This window comes from Simochromis diagramma, unplaced genomic scaffold (assembly GCF_900408965.1).
Source record: "Simochromis diagramma unplaced genomic scaffold, fSimDia1.1 OVJJ01000031.1, whole genome shotgun sequence".
NCBI lineage: Eukaryota > Metazoa > Chordata > Actinopteri > Cichliformes > Cichlidae > Simochromis > Simochromis diagramma.
The window spans coordinates 643,795-656,084 of record NW_024386983.1 but is presented as its reverse complement, the minus strand read 5'-3'; the positions used below and the strand labels follow the sequence as shown (position 1 = coordinate 656,084).

General features: G+C 41.2%; 1 protein-coding gene across 1 annotated transcript in view; it reads left to right on the top strand.

Annotated features, from left to right (window-relative positions):
* Positions 1 to 12,290, top strand: part of LOC120738423 (latent-transforming growth factor beta-binding protein 4-like) — a 58,888-nt gene that overhangs the window by 10,568 nt on the left and 36,030 nt on the right. The window contains exon 4 of the mRNA XM_040039642.1: positions 3,548 to 3,771. Coding sequence (XP_039895576.1) covers positions 3,548 to 3,771 — 224 coding nt within the window. The remainder of the gene's footprint in view (positions 1 to 3,547; positions 3,772 to 12,290) is intronic.

The following is a 12,290-nucleotide window of genomic DNA, read 5'->3' as shown; positions in this document are numbered from 1 at the left end:
CTCAGAACAACACGGACTCAGACGTGATAGACCTGGTTGCTGATATCTGATCCAGGATTTTGAGTAAGGATCGGATCAATATTGTCAACATCGTGTCACTTACCAAACGATGTTAACTCATCATTTTGAGCATGCACTCACCTTTACAGGCTACGCTTCAAAAACCCGTTGGTCTAACTAACAATCTTGAAAGTACAGCTTTTTGAATTTACAGCAATTCGTTTTACTTTTAATAAATCCAGCACTGATTCACGTGTCTAAACTAAAAGCATGATGAAGTAAAAGGTTAACCCCACAAAATTTAAATTATTAGCTCCTTATTCAGTCCATACAAGCTTGAAAGCACATCCTATGGACAGGAACTCCAGAAAGTGGGAGTTCTCGAGTATTTACAGAGTCTTTGGTTGGAAGAAGTTTGACCCCCCCCCCCCCCCCCCCCCCCCCCCAGAGGGTTAAACTGGTTAAAGTTATATCTTTTCTTCTAGTTGAAATAATGTTCAGAAGCTGCATGTTTGGAACAGGCTTTTCAGATCTCTGCAGAGCTCTAAATCTAGAGCCGGTTTTGTCTGTACTGTGCTTTTTGTGGCTCATAAAAAGCGACAAAGCGGCAGCTGTAACATTTAAGTTCAGGAATGAAAAATAAACTTTGCATCAGACTGTAGGGCGTCTCTGTGGTTATCAGCTCCAGCAGATTAATCTGTGCTGTTTGTTCACTCTGCTGCTGCTGCACCACTGTTTTCTATCACTCTATTTATGGCTACTTGAAATCATTCTCTCAGTTTACTGCCCTAGGAAAGCATAACACTGGAGCTACACTGGGTCAGATGTATAATCTGTAACTGACATTCTGTTTGATTTCCTGTGAAAACAGTTTTTTTTTTTTTAATTTACAGCAAATCATTGCATAAAAAGATTTCTTAGAGGGTTACATTTCCCTAGTTGTGAAGTTGGTCTTCTGACTTAAGTGTTTTCCTGTGTTTTTAGACGTTATGGATGCCATAAAGATAGTGCATAAAAAGTACATTTGCTACATAATTGCTAAACAGCTAAAGTTAAGGAACTATACTAAGAATGGCTAAGGATCACAGATAAATGCTAACTATGGTTAAAGTTATAAAGAAAAATGGTAGCAAGAACTAAAGTTATAGAAGATTTGCCTGTGACATCATGTGCAGATTGGACATGATGACCGGATCATACCCAGTAACATTGTTTACATAGAAATTATCAATGCTATTTTTTTTTCCCAACACCTATATTCTGCTGTCAGCGACAGAAAGAGAATCTTTTTTATCACTTTCCTGCTGGTTGTGATAAAAGAAGACTAAAAATATATCAGACACGTTGCCCTCAGTACCTGGCCAGCTGAACAACAACATAATTTTACAAGCTAACATCATGCCAGCTAAAATTAGGCTCCAGCATCCTAAAAGTACTTTTCGTTTGAAAAACAGCTTAATTATATTCTCACATCAAATGAGAGTTTTTAGCTAAGTGGGAATGTGCCCAAGTTAGAGCCACTTCACAAAGGTTTTCAGTAACAACGGCAAACAGGTGCTAACAGCAGCTAACAGGCAAAAACAGCAGTGCTTACTGACAGAAAATTACAACAGTTCTCATCAACAATTTACCTCAGTGTCACTGTCATCAATCAGCGAGGCTGACTCGTCGACAGTGTAAGGAATAATACACAGAGACATGTCAAAATGTCATAAAAAATCAAGTAAATGTCTAAGCAGTGATCAGTGACCGTGGTCCACTCATTCAAGTGACTGCAATTCCAGGCAGAGTCCAGTGACTGATGTTTGTTACCTATCTTGACACAAAATACTAGTAAGCGTGCAAAATTTTGTTGGGCTTCAGATCTTCTCCAGTATAATTTGAGGGGTCGTTGATAACATAATGATATAAATCATGTGGCATGAAGTCCGGGAAAGTGCCAGGGACTTCACACCAACACTTGTTTACTCATAGTTGCCATAGTTTATCTGATCTGCATAATATTTGGTATGTGTTTCACTAACTTCAGGTGTCAAGATTGTTACACACGCAAAATGGCTGACAAGCACTAAGTGGTCACGTGTCTGCAAAACCTCTCTAAAAACATGCTAACAGTGGCTGAAGTTTTAGAAAGATAGTAAATATGAATAAAATTATTTTAAAAGATGCTACCTACAATTAAAGTTATAAAAGATTAACTTAATAACTTACTATTAACTTACTATTAAATGAACTTATCTAATTAGCTATCTGTTATCTGTTATTACTGTTCAGCTTGTAGTGCCATTACTGTTCAGCTGTTAGTATTATTACTGTTCAGCTGTTAGTGTTATTGCTGTTCAGCTGTTAGTGTTATTGCTGTTCAGCTGTTAGTGTTCAGCTGTCAGTGTTATTAGTGTTCAGCTGTCAGTGTTATTACTGTTCAGCTGTTAGTGTTATTCCTGTTCAGCTGTTAGTGTTATTCCTGTTCAGCTGTTAGTGTTATTCCTGTTCAGCTGCTAGTGTTATTGCTGTTCAGCTGTTAGTGTTATTACTGTTCAGCTGTTAGTGTTATTCTTTTTCAGCTGTTAGTGTTATTCCTGTTCAGCTGTTAGTGTTATTCTTTTTCAGCTGTTAGTGTTATTCCTGTTCAGCTGTTAGTGTTATTCTTTTTCAGCTGTTAGTGTTATTCTTTTTCAGCTGTTAGTGTTATTCCTGTTCAGCTGTTAGTGTTATTCCTGTTCAGCTGCTAGTGTTATTGCTGTTCAGCTGTTAGTGTTATTCTTTTTCAGCTGTTAGTGTTTTTTTTTTTTTTGATTTATATTTTTTTATTAAGGTTTCAAAAACAGGCATTCACAGTATGTACATCATGTAAGCATACTTCTTGCTTAGGTTATCTGCCTGAGATACCAAAATAGTATTTTAATTTACATCCAAGTCATAAAGAGAGAATATTTACAACTATAGAAGCAATTGAAACAATCACATAATCCGAAATAAGAAAACAAACAAAACCAACAAACAAAGCAAAAAAAACCCAAAAAAACAAACAAAAAACAACAACAAAACAAAAAAAAAAAAAAAAAAAAAAAAAAAGAAAAAAAACGGATGTGTTGGTAGGGGGTGATCCTATAAATATATACTCTCATACATCACAGTTATTGGTTTGTAAAAATAAAATCTGGCCTATGAGGTGTGATATATTTGACCCAGTTTTCCCAGTATGATGTAAATTTCTCCAGCTTGTGGTTAACAGAAGCTGTCAGCTGTTAGTGTTATTCCTGTTCAGCTGTTAGTGTTATTCCTGTTCAGCTTTTAGTGCTATTACTGTTCAGCTTTTAGTGCTATTACTCTTCAGCTTTTAGTGCTATTACTCTTCAGCTGTTAGTGTTATTACTCTTCAGCTGTTAGTGTTATTTAGTCTGATGGTAAAATTGTAATCATATATTCTTACATTGTAAATGATAGTTTTTTTTTGTGTATATTTAAAGTAAATTTTTTGTTTATGTATTTTTTGTGTTTATTGACTACATATTATGTGTTCACTGTTATATAATGTATGTAACAGCCTGAGAGAGGTCCAGGCAGTGCTGCTGAGAAAGACTCTGTCACAGGGAGGAAGAGGTGACAAGATGGCCGCCCTGCTGATGAAGCACATTGAGAGGGAGAGGAATAAAGTTCACAGTGCAACCTCCCCTTTTAATGCTTCCTCATCCTCCTCGCTGAAAACAAGTGTGAAGACGTTCCACACCCAGAAGGGGCAGTACAGCGTCCATTTCAACACCCTGACAGGTCAGTGATGTCAGTTATTTGAATGTTTTTTTACACTTACATGTTTCATATTGTCAAACAGTTTTAATATTAGATAAAGCTAACCCAGGTAAATACAAAATGCAGTTTTTTAATGATAATTTTGTTTATGAAGGGATAAAATCTCCTTAAAGCCCTGTGTGAAAAAGTAACTGCCGCCGTTGTTAAGTTGGGAATTTATTAACTTTACTCTTTGGAAAGGATAGAGTTTTTTTTCCCCCTTTAATACATGAAGTTATTGTTTGAAAACTACGTTTTGTATATATTCAGGTATCTCTGTCTATTATTAAAATGTGTTTGATGGTCTGAAAACAGTGCAGTAAACAAGAGAATACTGTACTGATAGATGTACTTTGTGTAGTGCATAACTGCGTCTTCCAGTGAATTGATGTATTCTCATAAAATTAGAATTAGTAAAATTACTTTTAATTCACAGATTGCAAGAAGCTCTTTCAAACTATTTATGGCCATTTAACATTCTATGTGTATATTTTCAAAATTTCTTTCTGATTATATCTTTCTGCAGCTCATGCACTGCTCTCTCTCCTTCCTCCTTCCACCTCATCGTCTTCCTCCTCACCTCTAGCCTTCTAATGAAGTCAGGGCTTTAACATCCAAAAATTTACATAAACATGTTTATTTATTCCCGTTGCAATTATTGTTGCAATTATTTACTGTCAGCACCTCCCGTCTCCAGACAGCTGACAACCTGGCTAAACAACAACAGCTGGTCACAAGCTAACATTACGTCAGCTAATGTGGGGCTCAAGTGTCCTAAAAATCAAATTTTCTCTCTGATAAACAAGCATCGGAGTCCAAAAAGTTACATCCAGAGGCTAACAGCAGCTAACAGAGGCAAACTATCGAACGCTCCGACGCCTGAGTGGAAAAACCAAATCAACAAACGACAACATCCGAAAGGCCAATGGCACCTTCGTACGACCATCGACTGAGCGGCTACAGCGTTGGAAGGAGTTCTTCGAGACACTGTACAATCACGACCCGCCACAAGGACCACCAGCAGAACCGCCACCCATCGATGCACCAGAGACCCCGGTGTCGAATGATGAACCGACCCTGGCAGAGGTGAAGACGGCCATCCGGACTTTGAACACTGGTAAAGCACCTGGTGTGGATGCAATCACCGTGGAATCGATTACGGCTGGCAGTGATGTTCTTCTCCGAGGAGTGCACCTTCTTCTACAAAACATCTGGCTCACGGAGACGATTCAGAGAACATGGAAGAAAGCCATCATTATCCCAGTCTTCAAGAGGTCAGGAAAGCGATTCCGCTCCCTGAAGACCAACACAGAGAGACTGAGGAGGAGCTTCTTCCCGCAGGCGATACGGTCTCTCAATCACACCACCACACAGTACTGACCCACACATATAGTTCTTACACACACACTGGACATTCTGGACATTGTTTTCACTTCATCACTTAAATCACTTTAAGCATATTTGCACTGCACAAGACATAATGTGGATTGCACAACACTGGTCACTACATTCTTCATTTCCAGTTAATACTTGTACAGCTGCTGTTATTGTGTATATATTTATTTATATTTCTTCATACATTCTTATATAGTTCTATATTGTGTATTGTGTATTTTGTTGTACAGTTATTTTATTTTCAACTTTAATTTATATATTTTATCTTATTCTTTCCCAGTTAAATTTACCCTTCATTCTAATTTGTGTTGTACAGTTATTTCATTTTTAACCTCAATTTATATTTTATTCCTTCCTAGTTAAATTTACCCTTTTTAATTTTTCATATTTATTTCCTATCTTATTCATAGCCTTTTCCTTTTTTGTTTTCTTTAGGTCACGAGCAGTTGTCCAAGCATTTCACTACATATCGTACTGTGTATGACTGTGTACGTGACAAATAAAATTTGAATTTGAATTTGAAGAAAGGCGACAACCGAGAATGCCAAAACTATCGAGGCCATCAGTCTGCTCTTGATCATTGTAAAAGTCTTCATGAAAGTAATTCAGTCACGCCTGCAGAAACATTGCCAACAAACGAGCCGTGAGGAGCAAGACGGCTTCAGACCTTACCGTGGGTGCTGTGACCAGATATTCAGCATTCGCCAGGTGATGGAAGAGCGAATTCGATGTGGGAAACGGATGGTCATCGTCTTTATTGACTTTCGATCCGCATCGATCTGCATCGATTGGTCAGCAATTTGGATGGCGCTGGAGACAGAGCACATCCCACCAAAAGTCATTAAGCTCCTGCAGGAAAATTACAATGGATAATTGAGCCAAATATGCATCTGTAATGAAATGTCGACTAAATTCACCATCCGCACTGGAGTCTGCCAGGGAGACGTCGCCTCACCGCTGCTCTTCAACATCGTAGTCAACACCATCATGAGGAAAGTCTTCAGGGGCAGACACGGAGTCCAGTTTGATGAAAATGCCACCGTGACAGATCCCATGTTTGCAAATGACAGCAGTGTGTTGGCTGAGGATGACGCCGAAGCCACGGACGTTCAATATAAGATCGCACGCGCCGCCGAGTCATATGGCTTGAAGATAAATACTGACAAGACGAAGGTGTTGACAACAGATGGGTTGCCTGCCAACGTCTACCTCAACGGTATCCAAATAGAGCAAGTCCAGCAGTTCAAATACCTGGGCTCACTGATCAAGCAAAGGAAGGTCGCGTCCACAGCAGAGATCCACAGTCGAATAGCTCAAGCAACTGCAGCATTCACTTCTCTAAAGTGGTGCTTGTGGAAGTGAACCAATATTTCCATCTTGACCAAAATCTGCCTCTTCCGGACGCTGATCCTGCTGATTTTACTCTATGGATCTGAAACGTGGACGGTGCTCAAAGCAGACCTCAACAAACTTGAAGTTTTCCAGATACGCTGCCTTCGACAGATATTACGAGTATCACTTCAAGGCCGCCTTCGAAACAAGGACATCTGACGGAGATGCGACAACCAACCGCCAATTGAGGGGCAAATTCAAAAACGCTGATTGCGATGGTTTGGCCATGTGTGTTGAATGGATGGGAGGAGACTACCACATCAACTCCTCTGGCGTAAACGACCCACCCAGTAGAGAATCCACCGAACGGCACCGAAGAAAACATGGCTAAAACAGGTCGAAGATGACATCAGGGGCAGAATAAATCTTGATGAGGTCAGGACAATCGCCAACGATCGCCATGCATGGCAACGAGTTGTGAAGGAAATTCTACAACCATTGGCACCCACAGCAGTGTATGGGCTTAGGAGTCGATCCAGACCCAACGCCAGCTAGGGATCAAAGAGAAAGAGAACAGAGGCAAACAGGAGTTAACTGCAGCTAATGGCAGCTAACAGCAGCAAAAATAAACACTGAGGGCCATGAGTGCAAAAATAAATTGATTGAATTATTTATTAATGTATTTAATGTTTCAACAATTAATGGAACCAACTTGATAAAAAAAAATTAAATAGTTTGTTAATCACATGTATAATTAATACAGAAAAGACAGAAAAGTTCAGGGTATACTCAACAACTAGCTTTAGTGACACTGTCATCAGACAGACGTGAGCGTCACCGGCTCAAATCGACTCATATCCAGAGTACGTAGACGTGGACACATACTAACAGCTGAGGTAAGCAGCGGACTGACAGCCTACACTCAGTACAGATGAATGGGAGCTTTTTGTCCTACAGCAGCCATTGTAGCTAGGATTATGCTACAGTGGGAGTGCAAGAAAACATAACTGCAATCTGCTGACATCTAGTGGTGAGATTTTACACACTGTAACTTTAAGTGTGAGAAATAAGCAAAAAAACGAAGAAATCAAGAATGGGCCAAAGTTTGATAAAATAGCACAAAAGACAAAATTGTGTCCAATACTGGACCTGATGCTGATGAGACAATAACCAAAGGTCGAGGTTGACTCTGAAATAAATTAAAGTAAAATACAAACAACTCTTTATGATGCACCCTTTGCACTCTAAGGTTGCCATATTGGCTTTTTCATATAATTTCATATAAAAAGGGTGCCAGATTAGCTCAGTGGGTGAGCGGGCAACTATGTGCTGCATGTAGTGGCCTGGGTTTCAGTCCGACCCTTTGCTGCATGTCTTCCTCTCTCTCTTTCCCTGTTTTCCTGCCTCTCTCTATCCAATAAAGGCTAAAATGCCAAAAAAATTAAAAAAAAAAGTGAAAATTCTGGTGTGGTGTTACAGATATCACAGCGCTCTTAACGTGCCCGATCATGTTTGGGCACAGTAAGAGTAACCGTGTATTTGCCTCACATACCACTACGTGTGGATCATTATTTTCTCTAATAACCTGAGCGGAGCCGATATGTTGGTGCTGATGGATAAAAGGTGCGTGTCTATCAGCCATGCGCTGCAGGAATGCGCTGTTTGTTTCCACCCACCATGTGTTAATGGAGCTGGAAGCCATGTTTTCATTGTGCGCTTCAGATAAGGACAGCGTTAATGCGGTGTCAGAGTCTGGGCCTGATCGCCGTGATTAGACCTGTAAACAGTTCCTGTCTTTGTTCTGCTTTGGGGAGAACCCGGTTCATGCAGGAACGGCTGAAAGCTGCAGATGGAGGCTTTCTCATAGCTCTGGTGGAAGCTGGTTCTGAGATGTTTCCAGTTTGGCTTGACCTGAGTCCTTTTATTAAGGATGACTGGAACACATGCATCCATAATTTTTGTGTGTTTGTCCATCGTTGTCAGATTATCAGTTAAAAAAAACAGCTGACAACATAAAAACAAACCCAGGTCCAAAAAAACTGAGTTTATGAGTTTTGTTATGTACCATTAACAAAAATATTAGCTGGCACCTGTTGGTGAGCTGCAAAATCCTCCTTTGCACACCTTTGTTGTTCACTTTTTAAAAGGAATAAAACCTGCAGCTCCCGCTGGCATGAAACGCCGGCCATCAGCTCCCGTTTCCTTAAACTGTGACAGAGCAGATCATTATGAGCATTTGTGAAAGCTGACTCCTGCGGTGAGAGCGGAGCCTTAAGAAACTGGTGGTGCTGTAATAACAATAATAATATTGCTTGTTTTGTTTCTGCCTTACAGCAGCTCTCCGTCTGTCAGTCAGGACATGAGCTCATAGGAAAACACCCACAGGAACAACCAGCCTCTATTCCAGCCAGAGCAACAGCCTCACCTCTGCTGGGGCCCCCGTTACTGGTTCAGTGACACGGGGCCGGTTTGGAGTGCGCAGTGTCACCCTGTGAAGTCCAACAGTGGTTCAGTTTTATTTATACAGCACAGAACCTCAATAATATTCATCTCAAAGTGCTTTATACTGTGAGGCAAAGACCCAACAATCAGACGGCCCCCTATGAGCAGCCGTGTATCGCTGATCTGACGAAAAGGCTCTGCCTCCCATTCTACAGGGTGGGCCATTTATATGGATACACCGTCATAACATGGGAATGGTTGGTGATATTAAAGTCCTGTTTGTGGCACATTAGTATATGTGAGGGGGCAAACTCCTCAAGATGGGGGGTGACCATGGTGGCCATTTAGAAGTCGGCCATCTTGGATACAACTTTTGTTTTTTCAATAGGAAGAGGGCCATGTGACACATCAGACTTATTGGTAATGTCACAAGAAAAACAATGGTGTGCTTGGTTTCAACGTAACTTTATTCTTTCATGAGTTATTTACAAGTTTCTGAACACTTATAAAATGTGTTCAATGTGCTGCCCATTGTGTTGGATTGTCAACGCAACCCTCTTCTCCCACTCTTCACACACTGATAGCAACACTGCAGGAGAAATGCCAGCACAGGCATCCAGTATCTGTAGTTTCAGGTGCTGCACATCTTGTATGTTCACACCATAGACAATTGCCTTCAGATGACCCCAAAGATAAAAGTCTAAGGGGGTCAGATCGGGAGACCGTGGGGGGCATTCAACTGGCCCACAACAACCAATCCACTTTCCAGGAAACTGTTCATCTAGGAATGCTCGGACCTGGCACCCATAATGTGGTGGTGTACCATCTTGCTGGAAAAACTCAGGGAACGTGCCAGCTTCAGTGCATAAAGAGGGAAACACATCATCATGTAGCAATTTCAAATATCCAGTGGCCTTGAGGTTTCCATTGATGAAGAATGGACCCACTATCGTTGTGCCCCATATACCACACCAAACCATCACTTTTGTTGTTCCAACAGTCTTGGAGGGATCCATCAAATGTGGGTTAGTGTCAGACCAATAGCGGTGGTTTTGTTTGTTCACCATTCACATAAAAGTTGCCTCATCACTGAACAAAATCTTCTGCGTGAACTGAGGGTCCTGTTCCAATTTTTGTTTTGTTCATTCTGCAAATTCTGCGCGCCGATCTGGTTCATCCTCGCTGAGATGCTGCAGTAGCTGGAGTTTGTAAGGGTGCCATTTGTGAGTAGCTAATATCCGCCGAAGGGATGTTCAACTAATGCCACTCTCCAGTGACATGCGGTGAGTGCTACGCTGTGGGCTCTTGCTGAATGAAGCTAGAACAGCCACTGATGTTTCTTCATTAGTGACAGTTTTCTTGTGTCCACATTTTGGCAAATCCAACACTGAACCAGTTTCCCAAAACTTAGCAAGCAGTTTGCTGACTGTAGCATGGGAGATGGGTGGTCTCGTAGGGTGTCTTGCATTGAAATCTGCTGCAATGACCCGGTTACTGTGTTCACCAGATATCAACACGATTTCGATCCGCTCCTCACGTGTTAACCTCTTTGACATGTCAATGGCTGTGAACAAAGAGAAACTTGTAAATAACTCATGAAAGAATAAAGTTACGTTGAAACCAAGCACACCATTGTTTTTCTTGTGACATTACCAATAAGTTTGATGTGTCACATGGCCCTCTTCCTATTGAAAAAAAACAAAAGTTGTATCCAAGATGGCCGACTTCTAAATGGCCACCATGGGCTGTATCCCAATTCAGGGTCTGCAGCCTCAACGATCCTCAAGGGCCGCGTACTCAAAGACCGCTAAGGCCGGAAGTGCGAGGCTTGTGAAATGGGACGGTCTAGCCTCCGTTGCGCTGCCCAGGTTGCCTAGCAACCATGATACTAACAGCTGGAAACGTGTCATACAGCTTTGTTTGACAGAAATGAAATGAAATCTTTTGTTCACTTGTTTGTTTGTTTCTACATGAGCTTTGATCATTCTCTGTAAGATTAAGCTCAGCTATTGAACGGCGTATATTTTAAAGTAAAGGCTTTAAAACCAAGTTAGTACAAACGTCACTAATGTCACATGACTTTGCCGACATGTGGCCAACAGTAATGTTTAATGTTCTTCGTTATTAAACATTTGCACATAAATAAGTGACGTAATATTCAGTACTTAAAGTTCACTCTTCGGGTGCCCCTCACCCGGCGTTTTTTTTTGGCAAAGTTATCCACACCCACCGCCGCGCTATGCATTCTGGGATATGTTGGGCCACGAAGTCTACACTGCCACAGCCTTAAAATTCAGGGAAATGAAGGACGCATTTGAGGGCCGCATTTCGAGCAGCCTTTGAATTGGGACAGCCTTCGGCACGCCGCTGTGACGTAATCGGCCTTAAATGCGTACTTTAAGGCTGCAGACCCTGAATTGGGATACAGCCATGGTCACCACCCATCTTGAGGAGTTTGCCCCCTCACATATACTAATGTGCCACAAACAGGACTTTAATATCTCCAACCACTCCCATGTTGTTACGGTGTATCCATATAAATGGCCCACCCTGTACTTTTAAATACTCTACGAACAACAAGTAAGTCTGCAGTGTGAGAGCGAAGTGCTCTGATGGAGTGATATGGTATGGATATGGTATGGAGTGATATGGAAGCTGCTCTAAAGCTGATCAGAGATCAGCAGGCATGAAATCGTGATCCACTGACCAATCAGATCTCCAGAAAATATCCCTCAGACCTCAGTGCTCAGAGAGAAAGAGAGAGGGAGGGTAGAAACATAGATCCTTAGGATCAACTTGATCCCTTATTCGTCCAAAGCAGTTTCTTTGTTGTGTGTGGAACAGCTCACCCTCATATGAAGTTTGCATGTTTGATTTGTTCTTTGGTTTCTCTCAGACAGTTTAACACAGCTGAAATAAAACAGACTGTTTCCACTGGTTTCCCAGTATAACCAACCAGTCGCACTGCTTAGTGTGCACTTCAATACTTATATTTATACAGCGCCAAATCACAACAACAGTTGTCTCAAGGCATTTTTTATTGTAAGGCAAAGACCCTACGATAGTACAAAGACAACCCCCTTGATCGAGCGCTTTGGCGACAGTGGGAAGGAAAAACTCCTTTTAAACAGGAAGAAACCTCCAGCAATAGAAAAGAGGAAAGCAAAATAATTTGCTGACTCCAGCAAAAGTCAGCAAATAATCATAAAGTAGGGGAGGATTGTGACACCAGGGGTGCAGTTTCAATGGAAGCTCCAATCCTCGTTTGACACATCTGGCTTCAAAACACCAAAATGGCGACGGCAAAAACGCTCGTCATGTGACATCCATCT